Here is an 18890-nt window from a genome sequence, read left to right on the forward strand (position 1 = left end):
GCGATTTCCAGCACCGCAGACATGCACAGACGTGATTTCTGGCATCGCGCTGCACTGGTCCGGCCTGCAAGCGATCTCTGCGGGAGTGATCCGACCCATGTCTGGTAAGCCCTGCTGATCCCGGTGTAGACAATGGACCCACTGGCCTGGCTCTCAATGTAAGGCAGCTTCTGATGTCTTAAGGGAAGGCTGTAGCTCAGTGGTTAGAGCATTGGTGTGTTTCGTTTACAAACTGTTTCAGAAAGTGCGAATTAGATTAGTGCCTCACATTGAATCTAACTGATTCGTAGAAAGGATTCCACAAACTGAAAGCAGAGATGACGGATGTACTTTTGTAACCCAAAAAATCTTAATAAAAACAATTTTTTTAAAAAAAAAGAAAGAAAATGAGAATTAGGTAAGCTTGACTTTAAACCAGCATGGTGCAGTGGTTAGAGTGTTAGACTTGGACCTGAGAGAGCAGGGTTCAAATTCGCTCACTCAGTGACTTTAAGCCAGTCACTGCCTCTTAGCCTAACCTACCTCACAGGGTTGTTGTGAAGGAGAAATGGGGAAGAGGAGAACCAGACAAGCTACCTTGAGAAAGGTGATGTATAAATAGAATAGATAAAAATAATAAACAAACAAACCCAAGTCAAATAGGATTTCTGCATCTGCCACTGCTTGCTGGTGACAACATGGTGAGTGCTTTGCAACTGCAGGGAACTCACCGGATGGGCTCAGGCTTCAGGTGGTGGTTGAGAGAGTCGGTGAGGATGTTTTCTGCGAAAGGCGGCTTCCCATCTGATCTCTCGATGTCGAGGTGGGCTGCGTTGCAGAGGGCATGCACCCCAGAGTCCGTGCGGCTCGAGATGGTGAACTTGCTCGGCGTGGAATGCCGGAGCTTCTCTGCTGCCATCTGAGAGACAGGAGAAACTTAACTGTGTGGGGTTGCTGTGGCAGAAATAGGGGGTGTACTAACAAGGGTAGTGTCAGGAGCTCAGCCTACACTCGAGTCGGATCCTGGCAGAGACACATGCCCGACTGGCATGTTCTCTCCCTCCTGGTCTTTCGTTCGGGAGCTTCAAGAGCTTTCTTCAGCCCGAACGTCACAGCGACCAATGCCAACAGACGCCGGCACACTTAGGGATCCGCAGAGTTTGCGCAGTTGGGTAACAGACCTCAGCAACTCAGCATTTTAGCTAATCTACTTTATTTACATATAAACACACACGGAGCACTGCAACATGGCTCCCCTCGCTCTAGCATCAGACAGCAAAGAAAAAAAGAACAAAGGACAACTTCACGGAACACAGTAACATAAACCAGTGTTTCCCAACCTTTTTTGGGCAAAGGCACACTTGTTTCATGAAAAAAATCTCGAGGCACACCACCATTACAGCCGCGTGACGTCAGCGCGCAGCGTCACGCCGGGAGGGACGCACGAAAGTGTAAGATTCAATTTTTTCCCCTCCCCCTTGCCTTCCTTCTGTGCCAACCGCCAAAAAGCCAAGAATCGCGGGACCGCCGGCGGAGGGGGGGAGGGCGAGCGGAGGCAGCGGCGAGCCCCGTTCCTCCCCATCCGCCCAATTCCGTGCAAGGAGCGCGAACAGGTGTGAGAAGGGGGGCAAACCTGCGGGTTGGCGCCGGGGAACCTCCAAGCTTTGGGGGTGGGGGGGGGGAGGCAGCAAAGCGAGGCAGGAAGGAGAGCGCGGCTTGGCGAAGTACTCGGCGGCGAAGGCCAGCAGGTCCGGCGGCCGGTGCCGCAGCACCTCCACCGTGTAGCCCTGCAGCAGCTCAGTCAGACCCGGCGGGATCTCGATGCTCATCTTGTAGCCGAGGCGCGCGGGAGACTCAACGGACGGGCCTGGGAGAGAGAGAGAGAGAGAGACACACGACGGAGAGAGAGCGGGAGTCCCTGCTCGCCGTCGCCACCGCTACAACTACTGTGGCGGTTGGTCGTGGTCGCCGCCGCCACCGCCGCCGCCCACCTCTATCTATCTCTCCCCCTCAGCTTTCTACGCGGGCCTCGAGCCGGAGGTGGGGGGTGGCCGCCGCCGCTTTCTCCGCCTCCACGTCCTGCCTCCTCCTCCTCGAGCCCTTCGTCAGCCCTGAGGGAACCGCCGCGCTCGCGCCGCCGCTCTCTGACACGCGAGAAAGAGAAAGGAACGGAGCGGCGGGGTAGTCGGGGGAAGGAGGGGCCGGAATGGAAGCGCGAGGCGAGCTGCGCATGCCCAGCAGGAAGCGGCGGAGAACGCCACAGAGAGAGAGAGAGAAGCAAGGGAGGGCGGGGAGTGGGCGGGAACACGCTTCATGCGTCACAATAACGGACAAGAGGCGCTCGAGGGATAGATTAGGACCTAATTTGACTTTTACAAAAAAAAAAAAAAATCTTTCGAATTTTCCCCACGGCACACCAGGCAACATCTCGCGGCACACTAGTGTGCCGCGGAACAGTGGTTGGGAAACACTGACATAAACATCCTGTCTCCGTCACTTCCCACTCTGTGGAGTCAAAACACATACCATCATGTGATAGACAAAAATCCCATGACTGCAATCATGGAGCAGAAATTCTAACAGGTGGAACGCCCTTTGCCATTTTCAAAGACACAGGTGGGAGAACTGGGTGCAGGTTTCTTAACAGATGCCTCTAACATAGGAACACCTAAGTACAGGACCAACATGGTGCCTTCTGATTATGGGATGAGATGACAACTGGTGTGGTGGTTAGTGTGTGGGACAAAGACCTGGGGGACCAGGGTTCGAATCCCTAGTTTAGTTTAGAGAAAAGGCGAGTGAGAGGTGACACAACAGAAATTGGTAAAATCATGCCCAGCATGGAAAAAGTGCACAGAGAGAAGTTTTTCCTCCCTCGTCACACTAGGACTCGTCGACGTCCAAGCGAAGCTGGAAGATTCGGGACAGACAAAAGAAAGCGTTTCTTGACACTACGCATAGGCCGGCTGTGGAAGTCTCTCCCCCAGGGCGGCCACCAATTTGGACGGCTTTAAAAGAGGATGGGAGAAATTTGTGGAGGAGAGGGCTATCAGTGGCAATGCTTCTGAATATCAGTTGCTGTAAACCACAGGAGGAGAGAGGGCTGTGGTGCTTGTGTTCTGCTTGAAGGCTTCCCAGCAGCAGCTGGTTGGCCACTGTGAGAACAGGATTAGGGCCATTGGCCTTATGCAGCAGGCTTTTCTCATTGTCTGGGGTTCTCGTCCCCATTCAGCTATTAGAAATTCACTGGGTGTGACCCTGGAGTCATTCACTGCCTCTTAGCCTAACCCACCTCGCTGTCAGGCTTCAGGGCCTCAGCTTCCTCCCTCTCCCCCCCCCCCCCCCCGGGCAATAGATAAGCAGAACAAAGTGAAAGGAGTCTCTCACCAGTTAGAGATTTTAATGATCACAGCACCTGTTCCTTGGAATGAAGGTGCTCCCAATTAAGGGCCCCACCCACTTCCTCCCTCGTCACCCACATCACTACCGCGTCTTGTAACCTGACCTCACAACCACTGTCCTGCCTGTGTTGCTACTTTATCTACCCTCCTCGTCCTTGGGCTGATGCGATGGACGCTTTGCAGCAACAGCGATTCTGTTAACTCTCTTGCTCCCAGTTCTTCTGCTCCTAACTGTTCACCCCCCAGTTCTTCCCAACTTCTGTCTTCTGAACTATGTCCTTCTACAAACCATTGCTCCAAATCTATCCTGTCCTCCTGCTCCTAGGAAGATTCAGGATGCTGATTAGGAGCAGGGAGAGGGGGAGGCTGCCACCATTCCTCCCCAGAGCCACCCTCCTCTGCACGGTCCCTGACACTCACAGGGTTCTTGCGGGGATTGAAGGAGGAGGGGGAAAACAATGTAGGCCTCTTTGCCCAGAAGGGAATGCAGCCCTGCGGCTGAAAAAGTGGACCAACTGTTTGCCTCCCTATAAGACAGCTTCCTAGGTTCCGATGCCTTAAGCGGAGGGCCGCAGCTCAGTGGCAGGGTATCTGCCTTGCATGGAGAAGGTCTCAGGTTCAATCCCTGGTATCTCCAAGTACGTAGGGCTAGGAAGGCCTCCTGCCTGAGACTCTGGACAGCTGCTGCCAGTCAGTGTAGGCAACACTGAGCTGGGAGGATCATTGGCTTGACTTGGTGTAAAGGGGAGCTTCCCACAACAAGCGCTTAGGCCCAGAACGGGAGGCTGCAATGTTGTTCTCCGACAGAATAAGAGTATGAGCAGCTGATCGTTTTGAGGATGCTGCAAGGAAAAGGCGAAGGGCCAGATCCAGAATGTGAAGGTCACAGGTCGATTCCGTCCTGCCAGGACCGGCAAGGGCAGGCTACTGTTGTTCAGCACAATGCACCCATCCATCACGGTTTACGGCCTCTGCCATCCCTGACGGGAAACGTCTTGTAAAAGAGAATGAGAGTGCCCATCAATTATTAAAGCCGCCGAGGCTGCCGAGAGGCCAGGCAAGTGGTCCGCAGAGGAGTGATGTCATCCTATGCCATTAGCCCCCCCTCCACCCACCCCCATCACCAATTATCAAAACCTTCAGCTTGTCCAGAACAGGGTCAGGATACACTCCTAATCCCATGTATTCACTTATTTTTGCATTTGTATCCCGCCATTCCCCCCCCCCCCAAAGAGCTCAAGGTATTGCCCATGGTTCTCCCCCCTCCTCATTCAACTGTGAGGTAGGTCAGGTTGAGAGGCAGTGACCGGCGCCAAGGTCACACCCCCAGTGAGCTTCATGACTGAGTCGGGATTCGAACCCTGGTCTCCCAAGGTCCTAGTCCGGCATTCCAGCCTCTCGTATGACATCAGGTGCAAGGCAGGTGGGCATGGCTTGGGCAAAACCGTCCGGCAAGTCAAATACGGGGAGCAGACCGAGTTTCATTTGGCCTATGGGGAAAGAGGCTCCCTAACACCGGTTTAAAGTGACAACAACATCAGACAGGACCATATTGTTTTCCTTTCACTTTGCGTTTCAAACACATTATCAGAAAATCCTCTCCTTTCCCGGAAGCATCCTGCGGTGGGTGGGGTAGAGAAGGACTTTTGCAGAGCTTCTGCAACATGTAAATCAAACAGAGTTAACCGATTAAAAGCCAGGCAGAGAACTGGCTTTAATCGACATTTAAAGTAAGACCTTTAATCTGCTGGCAATCCCGACAGGAGAAGTAAATAAAGCCGAGACGGGCCCATCAGCAAATTAAACAGGTTTGTTCTTTTTTGCATGCTGGAAAATAGTTCCGAGGATGGAATTGCTTTGATAGCAATTTTTTTTTTTGGTAAAAAATATATATTAAAAAATGATCAAAGGGCTGGAGCGCCTTACCTATGAAGCAAAACTAACGCCTGGGGCTTTGCAGTTCAGGAAGAAAGTAAAAAGGATGTGGGGGAGGGGAAGTGAGACACGACAGAGGTTTATAAAGCGATGGGTAGGTCTGCCAGCATTACAGATGTAAAAAAAACAGGTTTTTTTAAAATCTCTCTCATAATTCTACAGGGCTGGGAAACCTCAGGCCCTCCAGGTCTCACTATGTGGCCCTCAGAAACCTCCCCAAGCCACACCTCCTCCCCACAGGAAGGGACCACAAGGGTCATTCCTGCAATGCAGGAATCTTTTGCCCAACATGGGGCTTGAAGCCACAACCCCGAGATTAAGAGTCTCATGATTTACCGACTGAGCTATTCAGCAGCTATGATTCTATGTCTTTTACTTGCCAGGATGAAGGGTGGAAAAGGATGTGGGTGCATGTGCAGGAAGCAGCCTGCTGCACACAGGTAAATTTGGTACCTGTTGCTCTGCCCATGTTTGGCTCCGCCCACCACTGGCATTTGGTCCTCAGAAGGTTCCCTAGTGTTGTAGATGATAGATGTCTGCCTTAGTGCAAGGCAATTTCCTTGATGCCCCTTGATTTCTTCCAGCAAAGCAATTCTTACATTTTTATTTTTTTTCAAATGCAGAAAATAAAAACTTGAGAACCAAAACAAATAAGACAAAAAAAGCACACAATCCAAGCCATTTGGAGAACTCCAGCGTGGGTGGTAAACAGGCGGAAATAATAATATACGAGGGAAGAGGGCTTGTGGGGGCGTCACTTACGTAAGAATCCTTTTTTGGGGCGGGGTGGGTGGAATGCTATATTTATGCCCTCAATCTCCACCATCCGTGCAGAATTGGCAACAAGAAGAAGACTGGGGGTGGGGGGTGGGGGGTGGGTAGAAATCCAACGGGTAATGCTCCGGCTCTGGAAATTATCCCTTGCTGGGAAAGACGACGAGATTTCCAGCTAAATGGGTAATTAACTGTCCTTAGAAGAAGCTGGTCGGGGAGTTAGCTCTAGATTCTCTGCCCAGCCTGCACAAAGATGCCCCTCTTTCTTTCTTTCTTTCTCTCTCACACACACACACTTTTGAGTTGCACATCAACCCTCATCAACATATTTGCTCCTTTATCTAAAGCAGCTTCTCTGCACCAGGAACTGGGCACCTAATAAGTGGCCATTTTAGGTCCATGGGCTCATCTGGATTTTGAAATGAGAGCTGTGGATGCCTCTCCTTCAGGTCACTTCACACAAACACACACACACGCACACACAGAGGTGTGTGAGCGTGCATTTAATGACAATGATAATGCATACCTTCCAACATCTATCCAATGTACCCCACTCATCTGACTTCTGTTGCCCCAGGCACTCTGGGCAGCTTCCAACATATATTAAAACATCAAACGTTAAATAAAAAAAAAACACTTCCCTGTACAGGGCTCCTTTCAGGTGGCTTGGGGGGGGGGGGCTGGATATCTCCATACCCTCCAACATTTTTCCAATGAAAAGAAGGATGTCCTGAGGGAAAGCGGAACATTCTGGGATCAAATCAGAAACCGGAATGCCTTCTGCAAATCCGGGACTGTTTCTGGAAAATAGGGACACTTGGATGGTAATGATAATGACATATTAAGAGTGTGCATGTGGCTTGCAAGCTTCAGCCTGGTGGGAGCTGGCTTCAAATGACAGCACGGCAGCAGCGGCGGGGGAGTCTGCCATCCTCTGCTCCCCTTTAACCTCCATTTATGTTGCTATTTAGTCGCTTAGTCGTGTCCGACTCTTCGTGACCCCATGGATCAGAGCACGCCAGGCACTCCTGTCTCCCACTGCCTCCCGCATTTATAGGGCCTGCCTTAAGTCTCTGGTTTGGGCACTGAAATCTCGGGGTCTGGGATCCCCCGGACCCAGCAGGCCTAAAACACACACAACAACAACAAATGTACGTACAAACTTTGCCCACTGTTCCCTTTGAAAAGCAAACTGTTGAATCCAGTAGAAGGGATCCACGTCATGAAAACAGTACATAGAGATGCAAGAGGAAGTGAGAAGGGCAGTCACTTTTCTAACTTCTTCATTCAGCTCTATGTTAGGGCTGCCGTACATCACAGCCGGAATATGGCAGTGGAAAACAGTGTCTGGGCAGAAATCGCAAGCCATGTAGGAAGTTTAGATTTCGGCGAATTTTAAAAGTCTCAGAAAAGCCCAACAGCTTTTGTGGCAACCCTGCTCTATGTACTTGTCAACGAGCTGGATTTTTGAGTCTGCACCCCCTCTGGACACAAAGTGCAAGTAGATAAATAGGTACCGCTCCGGTGGGAAGGTAAATGGCGTTTCCGTGCACTGCTCTGGTTCGCCAGAAGCGGCTTAGTCATGTTAGCCACATGACCCGGAAGCTGTATGCCGGCTCCCTCGGCCAATAAAGCGAGATGAGCGCCGCAACCCCAGAGTTGGCCACGATTGGACCTAATGATCAGGGGTCTCTTTACCTTTTTACATTTCAAGGGAGGTGAAAGGTAAGCAACCACACCACCTCGTGCCCAAGGGATGAATGAGCAAGGCCTTCATGGGTACCAGGGACACTATGGCGGCAACAAGCACCATGCTGGACAGAGTCGTAAATCCAGGGATACCAAACCGTCCCGTAATGCACTTCCAAAACCTTACTTCCCATTGCCCCATTATTTTACCTCTTCAGCCTGGAGGACTGAGCTTTGTTCCAAACCAGACCCAGTTGCCATACATTGAAGCACGGGTGGGAAACCTGTTCCAGCCCGAGGGCCGCATTCCCTTCTGGGGGCCATATGCCAGTGATGGGCGGGGCCAGAGGCAACAGTGGGTGGAGCGATGAATCTGAATTTTACCCTTTGTACTCTAGGTTGGGACACAGATGGCACTGTGGGTTAAACCACAGAGCCTAGGACTTGCTGATCAGAAGGTCGGCGGTTCGAACCCCCACGATGGGGTGAGCTCCCGTTGCTTGGTCCCTGCTCCTGCCAACCTAGCAGTTTGAAAGCACGTCAAAGTGCAAGTAGATAAATAGGTACCACTCCAGTGGGAAGGTAAACGGCGTTTCCATGTGCTGCTCTGGTTCGCCAGAAGCGGCTTAGTCATGCTGGCCACATGACCCGGAAGCTGTACGCCGGCTCCCTCGGCCAAGAAAGTGAGATGAGCGCCGCAACCCCAGAGTCGGTCACGACTGGACCTAATGGTCAGGGGTCCCTTTACTTTTTACCTTTTTACTCTAGGTTAGATTCTACGCATAAGCTCACCCCTCTCCGTCTTCCACCCAGGCAAGCAAGAGGCAGGATCAGTGTTTCCAGCTAGGCAGAAACACTCAAGGAGAGTGACAGGCAGAGCTGGCAAGGTATGTGGCTTGGGAAGGGGTGTGGCCTGCAGAAGCCTGGAGGGCCACACTCAGCCTCCAGTCCTGAGGTTCCCCATTAGGATGAAGACCTGGGTTTTAGGATGCTTAATTTTTAACACAGAATCAGAGGCAGAAGCATGAGCAGGGCTCCACCCTAACTCAGCCAACCAGAGGAATCCTTCCCATCCGCAGTTTGGCCGAAAAGCACCACACGACACAAGCTGGCGGGCGCAACCTGCCGAACTCCTGACCCTGTTCACAAATGACCTCTCTGTGTCCTCTCCTGGTGCCCTCTGAGCTGCCCTGCACATCTGCCACTTTTATTTATCATCCACCACAACGATAATCCGCTAGCATCACTCATGCCAGATTGAGAAGAGACCCATCATTTGAATAGCCGTAATTTGCTTGCGTGCTGGTTGCTGGGGAAACGGCACCCAATAAGCCCAATTAATGGTGTGCCGTGCCAACAAGGAGGGCAGGTGGTGGGATCTGGGCACTTTGGTGTGCCTCGATAGCACATCTGTGCCGAAAGGAGAACGGCATCGAACATCTGGTCTGGGAACCTCTTTCCAAAAGCAGCCAGCCATATGCTTCTTGAAATAATAATAGTAATTTTATTATTTGTACCCCACTCATCTGACTGGGTTGCCCCGGTCACTCTGGGAGGCTTTCAACCAAGGTCATATAAGGCTGGAGAAGCTGGTGCCCCCCCCCAAAGATGTTCCTGGACACCAGCTCCCATCATCCGTGGTCACTGGGCCACGCAGGCTTGAGCTGATGTGAATTGGGGGTCCAGGAACACCTGAAGGGCCAAAGGTTGCAATCAATGTTGTAATCAATCTTAAGAAAAGCCATAGCAGCTACTCGTACAGAGACACAACAGAGAACCTCCTTTTCTGGCTGGCGCAGTCAGGAACCTTTGGTCCATGAATGGGGAAACTGTGGCACACCCAGATGTTGGTGTTCTCCAGCTCCCATCACCCATGACTGTTGGTGGTGAGGTGCTGAGCACCAGAGCCCATTCCTCCCCCCCCCCCATGTGACGTGTAAATTGCTGCTTGAAGATTGTGAGTTTAGTCCACATTCACACCACTAACTTAAAGCACTATGCTATCACTTTAAACAGTCATAAAGGTAAAGGTACCCCTGCCCATACGGGCCAGTCTTGACAGACTCTAGGGTTGTGCGCCCATCTCACTCTATAGGCCGGGGGCCAGCACTGTCCGGAGACACTTCCGGGTCACGTGGCCAGCGTGACAAGCTGCATCTGGCGAGCCAGCGCAACACACGGAACGCCGTTTACCTTCCCGCTAGTAAGCGGTCCCTATTTATCTACTTGCACCCGGGGGTGCTTTCGAACTGCTAGGTTGGCAGGCGCTGGGACCGAGCAACGGGAGCGCACCCCGCCGCGGGGATTCGAACCGCCGACCTTTCGATCGGCAAGTCCTAGGCGCTGAGGCTTTAACCCACAGCACCACCCGCAAATGGTTTAAACAGTCATGGTTTTCCCCAAAGATTCCTGGGAACTGTAGTCTGTTAAGCGTGCTGAGAGTCATGTAAAGATAAAGGTAAAGGGACCCCTGACCATTACTTCCAGCAAGCAAAGGCATTTGGCCCCAAGCCTACTCGTGCTCAGCCACTAAGTAAATAAACACGCAGACCTATACAATTCATCTTGACGTCCCCTAGCAAAGGGTCACGGCCACAGGGACAGAGACATCTGGCCAGTGAAGTCACTGCTCTGGCATGATGCTATGGAGGCACTGGTGGGCAACCCCTACGTGGCTCTCCACTGTTTGCTGGGCTAAGCCATCAGAGGCATTTGAGTGAGGCCCAAAAGAAAATGTACCATGCAGTCTGAGAGCAGCTCAATAGGCACTAAGGGTAAAGGGACCCCTGACCAATAGGTCCAGTCGTGACTGACTCTGGGGTTGTGGCGCTCATCTCGCTTTATTGGCCGAGGGAGCTGGCGTACAGCTTCCGGGTCATGTGGCCAGCATGACTAAGCCGCTTCTGGAGAACCAGAGCAGCGCACGGAAACGCCGTTTACCTTTCCGCCGGAGTGGTACCTATTTATCTACTTGCACTTTGACATGCTTTCGAACTGCTAGGTTGGCAGAAGCAGGGACCGAGCAACGGGAACTCACCCTGTCGCGGGGATTCGAACCACTGACCTTCTGATCAGCAAGTCCTAGGCTCTGTGGTTTAACCCACAGCGCCACCCGCATCCCTTGAGAGTCATGAGGAGGCCTCTATTCCCCTTGCAGAGCAACAATTCCCAGAACTCCCTGGAAAGAGGGATTGACCGTTAGACCACCTGGGAACTGTAGTTCTTGGAGTGGGCCGGGATGGGGGGGGGGTTCTCTCCATACCACTCAGCATCCTTAACAGACTGCAGCTCCCAGAATTCAAGTCCATAAATGTTTGAAGTGATACCAGAGTGCTTTAAATGTATGGTGTGAATGTGGCCGGAGGGAAGGCGCTGTTCTGCAAACCCCTCCTAGAGATATTTCCATCACTCTGAAATCGTTCTATCCAAGGCTGTTAACTAGGCTAGCTGAAACAGCCAGATGTGGTGCATTCACTATTAGATTCTAATGGGTGATTGACTATTGCTTTACTTGACATAAAGGTAAAGGGTAAAGGGACCCCTGACCATTAGGTCCAGTGGTGGCCGACTCTGGGGTTGCGGCGCTCATCTCGCTTTATTGGCCAAGGGAGCCGGTGTACAGCTTCCAAGTCATGTGGCCAGCATGACTAAGCCGCTTCTGGTGAACCAGAGCAGCGCACGGAAACGGCGTTTACCTTCCCGCCGGAGCGGTACCTATTTATCTACTTGCACTTTGACGTGCTTTCGAACTGCTAGGTTGGCAGAAGCTGGGACCGAACAACGGGAGCTCACCCCGTTGCGGGGATTCAAACCGCTGACCTTCTGATCAGCAAGTCCTAGGCTCTGTGGTTTAACCCACAGCGCCACCCGCGTCCCCTTACTTGACATAGGTTGCATCTTTTAAAGTTATTATTACTTTTTATATTGGATCAGATTGTTACTGTTAATTTCTGCTGTTTTATAATGTTTTTATATGTGTTGGAAGAGGAGCTGGGGCAACCCAGACAGAAGGGCCAGGTATAAACAAAAAAATATATTAATGAAGATTATGATTTGGGGCCCCTTTGTTCCTCCGGATGTTGCAGAACTACAACTCCCACCATCCATCATTCCATCAACCAGAGCCAGGGATTTTTCAGCTGTGGCCCCAATCTGGTGGAACGCTCTGTCACAAAAGACTAGGGCCCTGCGGGACCTGACATCTTTCCGCAGGGACTGCAAGACAGAGCTGTTCCACCAGGCCTTTGGCCAAGGCACAGTCTGACCCCCCCCCCTTTGGCGATCCTTGTAGAACTCTGGCTCAGTGGTTGCCAATTGATTTTGAATTGATTTTAGAATATCGATTTTAGAATGCTGTGTTACGTTGATTGCTGTTAGCCGCTCTGAGCCCGGCTTTGGCTGGGGAGGGCGGGATATAAATAAATTATTATTATTATTATTATTATTATTATTATTATTATTATTATTATTATTATTATCATCATCATCTCATCATCATCATCCCGGGCCATTGGGCCATACTCACTGGGGCTGATGGGGTCTGCAGTTCAGCAGCATCTGGGGGGTTAAAGTTTCCCCACAGCTGGGCTGGAATGGTGGATGAGAACCTGGGAGACCAGGGTTCAAATCCCCACTCAGCCATAAAGTTCATTGTGTGGCCTTAGGGGTACCAGTAAAAGTATTTTTAACCTGCCTAACAGGGTTGAAGAAGAAGAAGAAGAGTTTGGATTTGATATCCGGCTTTATCACTACCTGAAGGAGTCTCAAAGCGGCTAACATTCTCCTTTCCCTTCCTCCCCCACAACAAACACTCTGTGAGGTGAGTGGGGCTGAGAGACTTCAGAGAAGTGTGACTGGCCCAAGGTCACCCAGCAGCTGCATGTGGAGGAGCGGAGACACAAACCCGGTTCCCCAGATTACGAGTCTATCGCTCTTAACCACTACACCACAGCAGAGGCATGAGCGCCAGGTTTGCCACCAACAGCTCGCCGGAGGAAAGAAGGGGCGTAACAAATAAGCATTACTACATAATAACGGTGCTGCATCCAATGTTAGCCCTACTCAGAGTCAACTCACTGAAGTTAACAGACACAACTAACGTAGGCCCCTTCGTTTCATTGGGGTCTTACTTGTCCTAGGCGATCAGGGGGCGAACGGTGATCTGCAAATGTTTATCAGAAAGTCCTCCATCCCACCCTTTTGAGTCAGCTGCCGGCAGAGGCCCAAAAGAGAATACCACTGTCTAGATCAGCCATGCAAGGGAAGCGATTTGGGAAAGAGAGGAATTATATATCTCTTACGAGTCGCCAAGAACCCTTTCCAAGTCATGTAGGATTTCCAGATGCTTCCCTCTCGCGTCCACCTCTCGTGGTTTGTTTCCCCCCCTCGTTCCCTCCCTCTCTCCCTTTGGAGAAACAAAGACTCAAGCTGTCCCGGGCGCCTGTCCCGTAACACTCCCTTTGCTGTTTCCTCATGCATGGGAAGAAATTCTTGGACCCGGAGCGCACGTTCAAGGGCCAAGAAAAAGACAATTTGCATAGAAAAAGATTTCGCCCTGGGCAGCCTTCGTTGCAAAGGAGGAGAAGCAGAGAGAAAACGCAGAAGGGCTGGTTTGGGAGAGGGAGGGAGAAGGTCCTGATATCGCAGAACATGCAAAACAGAGGGATGGAAAGAAATCATATTTGCCCAGGACAGACACACTGTTTCCCTTCCCTGGGTGAAGTCACACACACACACAGAGAATTTTGCCTCTGGAGTAGCCTTGAAACTTCACATCTCCAGTAGCAAGCTGGGAATGCACATTCCTCCCCTCAAAAAACCACCAACAGTCATCCTTTCCTATGATGACATACCATGAGGGGAGGCTGGTCTGCTGAGACAGATGGGGCACTGCCCCACCAACCTCAGCCAGCCCCTGTCTGCCTGCCTTCTTACTCACAACGGTTCCTGTTGGCTTCCTCCTCCGTCTCAGCTTTTGTCCTAGGAGAACTCGGTAGTGAGGAGGTGGATGGGGACAAACCTAGAAGAAGTTGGCTCTGCCTGTCATTGGCTCTGGTGCCACCTACTGTTCGGCTCCCTGCCTTCTGCCCTACCAGTCCCAATGGGCATGGAGATGCTGGAAACACTGTTAGAAATTAGCCAGGCGTGTTTTGCTACTGAGGCGGGTCCAATTGCAACTAACATCTCCATCTGGCTAGCCCCTCCAGCTTTCTTAAGCTGGAAAGCAGAACAGCTTATGTACTGCATTTATATCCCACCTTTTTCTCCAAGGAGGACATGGTTCACTCCCCTCCTCAGTAAATCCCGACTACAACAACCCTATGAGGTAGGTTAAGAGGCTGTGACTGGCCCAAGGTCACCCAGTGAGCTTCATGACTGAGTAGGGAGGGATTTGAATCCTGGTCTCCCAGGTCATTTTTTACACCACACTGGCTTGCTACAGTGCTTCTGGTATGGGGCAGCTATCTAAATCAGTGTTTCCCAACCGGTGTTCCGCGGCACACTAGTGTGCCGCGGAACGTTGCCTTGTGTTCCGTGGGAGGGAGGCGGGCGACTTGGGCGGCGAGAGGCGGGGCGGCGGCGGCGAGCACACGCGGGGCGGCGAGCGAGCTCCCTCCCACATCCCATCGCCGCTCGCTTCGGCCGGCCTACTGGAGGAAGGCGCGAAAACCTCGCGCATGCGCAGGCCTTCCGCCTGCGACAGCCCAGTAGGCCGGCCGAAGCGAGCGGCGATGGGATGTGGGAGGGAGCTCGCTCGCCGCCCCGCGTGTGCTCGCCGCCCGACTCGCCCGCCTCCCTCCCACGGCACACCAGCCTACCTCCGTGTGCCTTTGCCCAAAAAAGGTTGGGAAACACTGATCTAAATTAAGTACGTAAATAAATATTGGGAAAGGGAAATGTCACTTCGAACACGATCTGAAATATGTTAATTGAAGCTGGAATTCATTCTGTTCTGGATTGTTTTAATGTGTTTCAGATTTTCTCTTTAAAATATAAAATAGTATAGAAATTAAAGTAATAATAATAGTAATAATAATTTCATGGGTGGGATGGCACCTAGACTTTGTCCAGTAAGAACATCAGAAGAGACCTAGTGTCTAGTCCAGCATCCTCTTCTCAGTGTGGCCAAATATGTACACAGAGAAAGAGAGAGAGAAAAAGATACACACACACTAATTTGTCTTGATGCAAGACTTGGCTTTTATCTGTTTTGCTTCTTTTTATTTTTCCATGTTATTTGTTCTGGAAAATGCAACCTCTGTACTGCTTTGGAACTTTGATTATGCCATTTCCTGTCTGCCTGCAGTTTTGATGTTGCAATTAATGAAAACCTTTATTTATGAGAAATCCACTAATTCACCTTGATACAGAGAGGAATCTGAGCACATTTTCAGGTACTTTGGCAGGGGACTCTTTTGCCTCTCACGTGAAAACGCCCTGCAGCAGCTCGGGCCAAAACTGAAGCTGAAACAGATGGAGGGAGCTGTGCACCTCTGAGCTGTGCACCGCCCGCCTTCTCCCTTACGTCCCCAATGTCTGGCTCCAGAAGGGTGGGTGACTACAGCGGGAGTGAGTCAACCCCGCTTGGAAAAAGAATGATCCAGCATTCCAACAGGCATGCAGATTCCCAGCATCTTCCATTCGGGAGACCTGCCACAGATGGGCTCAAAAACAAGTCTTAACTGAAGACCAAGTCCAAACTGAAATCTCCAGGGTTACTCAACTCAACAGAAAGCCCAGCTTGCCCTTTCCATAGGACGGCTTCACCCTACTGGCCCGATTCGACACTTAATGAAACCCTATGTTTGAATTGTCCTCGCCCCTGATGCTGTGGAGCACAACGAAGACTTATCTCAGAGGCTTTGGTGGCAGGGGTCACCAATGTGGTGCTTGCGGGTGCAATGGTGCCCATGAGGTCTTTCCCTGGTGCCCACAAAGCTTCTAAGCAACCCCACCCACCCTTGGTCACAAGGTGCTGAGGGTAGTTACCTTTTTCTCCCTTGAAAAGTGCGTAGAGTTGAAGGAGGAAGTTGGAAGAATGGCGCTCTTTCCCACTTCCTCCTTCAGCTCTATGGGTTTTGTCAAGGCTCAGCCTGCTTCTACCGGATGTGACTTTTACCCAGATCCCTTGGAAAAGTGAATTTTGTATGCGCACAAACACACGCTCTCCTGTTCCAAGATGGAGAGAGAAGAGACAGTTAATGGTACTCACTCAAAAGTCCAAATCTACTAAGGTGGCTGACAGACTCCCCCACCCATAGAAAGGCAGCCTATCAGGAGGAAGGCCAGACGGGAATCCTGACACTGGTTTTGTAAGTGAAGGGAATTTTTGCTGCGCTGCATGGAGGATTGCTCACGAGTGCAACAAAAAATTGTCTGCGCCTACAAAAACTGGGTGTTGGCAGAAGGGGTCCCAGTCTAGCCTTCACCCCAATATTTGTGCTTTCTACATGCAACAAACTGTTGTACTGTCAGCTCCATTCTAAGATAGCCGAGACAGACACGGGTTAACCACCTCAATAAAAAAACTTGGTCACAGAGAGAGAGAGAGAAAGAGAGAGAGGGAACTCATGATTATGACAAATCCCTACATTCAGATGTCGATCTACACAGACACCTACAGTTTCTGCAATTTGGCAGCCTTACGGGAAATCTTAAATAGGCAAATATAATTTCCAAACACAGATTGTCTTCAGTTCAATCCCTTCTTCTTTTGCAGTAACATAACTGGTCAGACCTGGCTTGCTCTTGTGCAATCCCAGTTCAACATCACTAAGGAGGTGGAAGCAGCATCTGAAAACATTCTGATTGGCTGCCTAGAACACTTACATTGGAGTCGAAGCACCTCTTGTCATTGGTCCACTGAACAACCCACTGCCCTTCAGAGAATAGCTTTCATTGGTCTTAGGATTTCCATAAAATTCCAGGCATCTCTTCCAGCCCTTTGGCTCCTCGGAACCCCCCAACCAGGAGAGCAAAAATGTCACACCTCTCTCTATAGCCCATCCCAACCCAATTTGAAAACCTTAGCTGTGGTATTTACCTGTAAGTGATTCTGCACTCCAAGCACCGCCTGGTCAGGACGAACCTCCTTCACGCCACTGCAGCAAAGGAAAAAACATAATTACCTCAAGCAGAAGAAAGTGGAAGGTGTCTGTGGTTCACAGGCATTGACCATCGCCCTAACTTTTATTGTGCTGAATCAAATCGAGTAGGGCAGCTAAGGGAAAGCTTTATCCCAGTAGATGTACTAAACTACAATTCCCATCATCCCCGGTCATCAGCCATGCTTTCTGGGATCAATGGGAGTTGCTGTTCAGCAACATCTGGAGGGCCAAGGGTTCACTGGCCCTTGAGAATTTCTCTATCACCCTTCCTGATTCAATCTCTTTGCCACTATGCCAAATCAAGGCACAGAAATGTGTTCCCACAGCCAATCTGGAGAGCAAATAATAATAATAATAATAATAATAATAATAATAATAATAATAATAATAATAATCCCCTTTTAAAAAAGAAAAAGAACTTGCACAAGGAACCCACATGTTGAGTGAAATAATTGCCCTATTAATAACAAAAGAACCTAACAAGGTTAAAGACGAAGGAAAATATTTTAGCAGCAGGTGCAAAAGCAAGAGCTATCAGTACATTAGCAACAGATGTCATTTGCAATCTTAATTCTCATTATTCCTCTTCTCTTCACTCTCCCTCTTCCCCGCTACCAATTTCCCATTGTCTTACCTAATGTGTCATCTAACTGAAAGGTAGAAACGGAAAATCTCAGCTGTCGGCGTGGATCCCAATGTAGGAACAATGGTTTTACCAGCCTCATGAGAAAGATCCCCCATTCCCAAAGAAACTTGGGCTGCATATGCACCTTGCATTTAAAGAGCAAGACTTCCCCCAAAGAATCCTGGGAACTATAGTTTGTTAAGGGTTCTGGGAATTTTAACTCCAGGATTCCTTGGGGGGTGGGCGCTATGTGCTTTAAACGTATGGTGTGGACACAGCCTTGATCAACTTCGGTTCCATTCTTCCGTCACAAACGCACCGAAGAGAACTAGGTAATATAAGGTACCTAAAACTGGTAATATGTCACCTAAAATATGCTGCGTAGCCGTGTATAAATTCTCATCTGCTTAGACAGTTAACGAAGGGGTGCACCAGGTACTGGGCTAGATTAGCAGAAGGTCTGAGCCCACTCTGTCATGAAGCTCACTGGGCGACCTTGGGCCAGCCACAGCCTCTTAACCTCCCTCACAGGGGTGTTGTAAGGATTGACAGAGGAGGGGATGAACCATATACTCCCTGGAGAAAAAGTTGGGATTTAAATGCAATGAATAAGCTGTTCTGCTTGCCTACTTAAGAAAGCTGGAGGGGCCAGCCAGATGGAGATGTCTGTTGCCACCTGGCATCCAGAGATCTCCACGTGGTCACAACTGGACCCGCACTAGTAGCAAAACACACCTGCTGCTTGACTAATTTTTAGCACTGCTGTCTACACTGACCAGGAGCAAATCTCCAGGGCCTCAGACTTGGAGCCTTTTCCATTCCTACCTGGAGAGGCTGGGAAACTGAATCTGGGCCATTCTGTGTGCAAAGCAGAAGTTTTACCACTGAGCGACAGCCCTTCCTGTAACAGGAGCACAGAAAGTTTCTGTATGCCATACCAAGCCACTTGGTCCATCTAGCTCAGTATTGTCTGCACTGACTGGCAGAGGCTCTCCCGAGTTTCACGCAGGGAGCATTTGAGAATGCTTCTAAACATACCGTACTCACCAATACTTGGTCCCAAAGTATTGAAAGAACAGCAGATACCGAGTTTTTGGAGAAACCATGTTGGTTTTTCAAAAGCCGCCGTGAAATTTCAGCTATGAATCATGAATATGATGCTCTGAACAATTAACATTGCCATTATTAACAACTGCTGGCAAATTTCACAGCTGCCTGAGTCTGGAAGTGGAAAGCTCTTGTTGCAATATTTAAAAAACAAACAAACACCTGTTACCCCTCCTCTTTTAAAAATACTTATTAAGAGGATAAACTGGCACCGCCGACCGGTCTCAGCAGCGTCCTGCCTGATGCAGCATGGCTTTCAGCTGCGTTTGAAAG

General features: G+C 50.3%; 1 protein-coding gene across 5 annotated transcripts in view; it reads right to left on the reverse strand.

Annotated features, from left to right (window-relative positions):
- Window positions 1-18890, reverse strand: part of PUSL1 (pseudouridine synthase like 1) — a 63664-nt gene extending 44774 nt beyond the window's left edge. For 3 of the 5 annotated variants that reach the window (XM_028740839.2, XM_028740837.2, XM_028740836.2), the window contains exons 1-3: window positions 18558-18890; window positions 16822-16879; window positions 711-898 (exon numbers count right to left, since the gene is read on the reverse strand). In XM_028740839.2, coding sequence (XP_028596672.2) covers window positions 711-898; window positions 16822-16879; window positions 18558-18616 — 305 coding nt within the window. In that variant the 5' untranslated portion in view covers window positions 18617-18890. Of the gene's footprint in view, window positions 1-710; window positions 899-13078; window positions 13099-16821; window positions 16880-18548 lie in introns of those variants that run through there. The other 2 variants (XM_028740838.2, XM_077930910.1) reach the window with 2 other exon arrangements.

The sequence above is a fragment of the Podarcis muralis genome, chromosome 7 (assembly GCF_964188315.1).
Source record: "Podarcis muralis chromosome 7, rPodMur119.hap1.1, whole genome shotgun sequence".
Taxonomy (NCBI): domain Eukaryota; kingdom Metazoa; phylum Chordata; class Lepidosauria; order Squamata; family Lacertidae; genus Podarcis; species Podarcis muralis.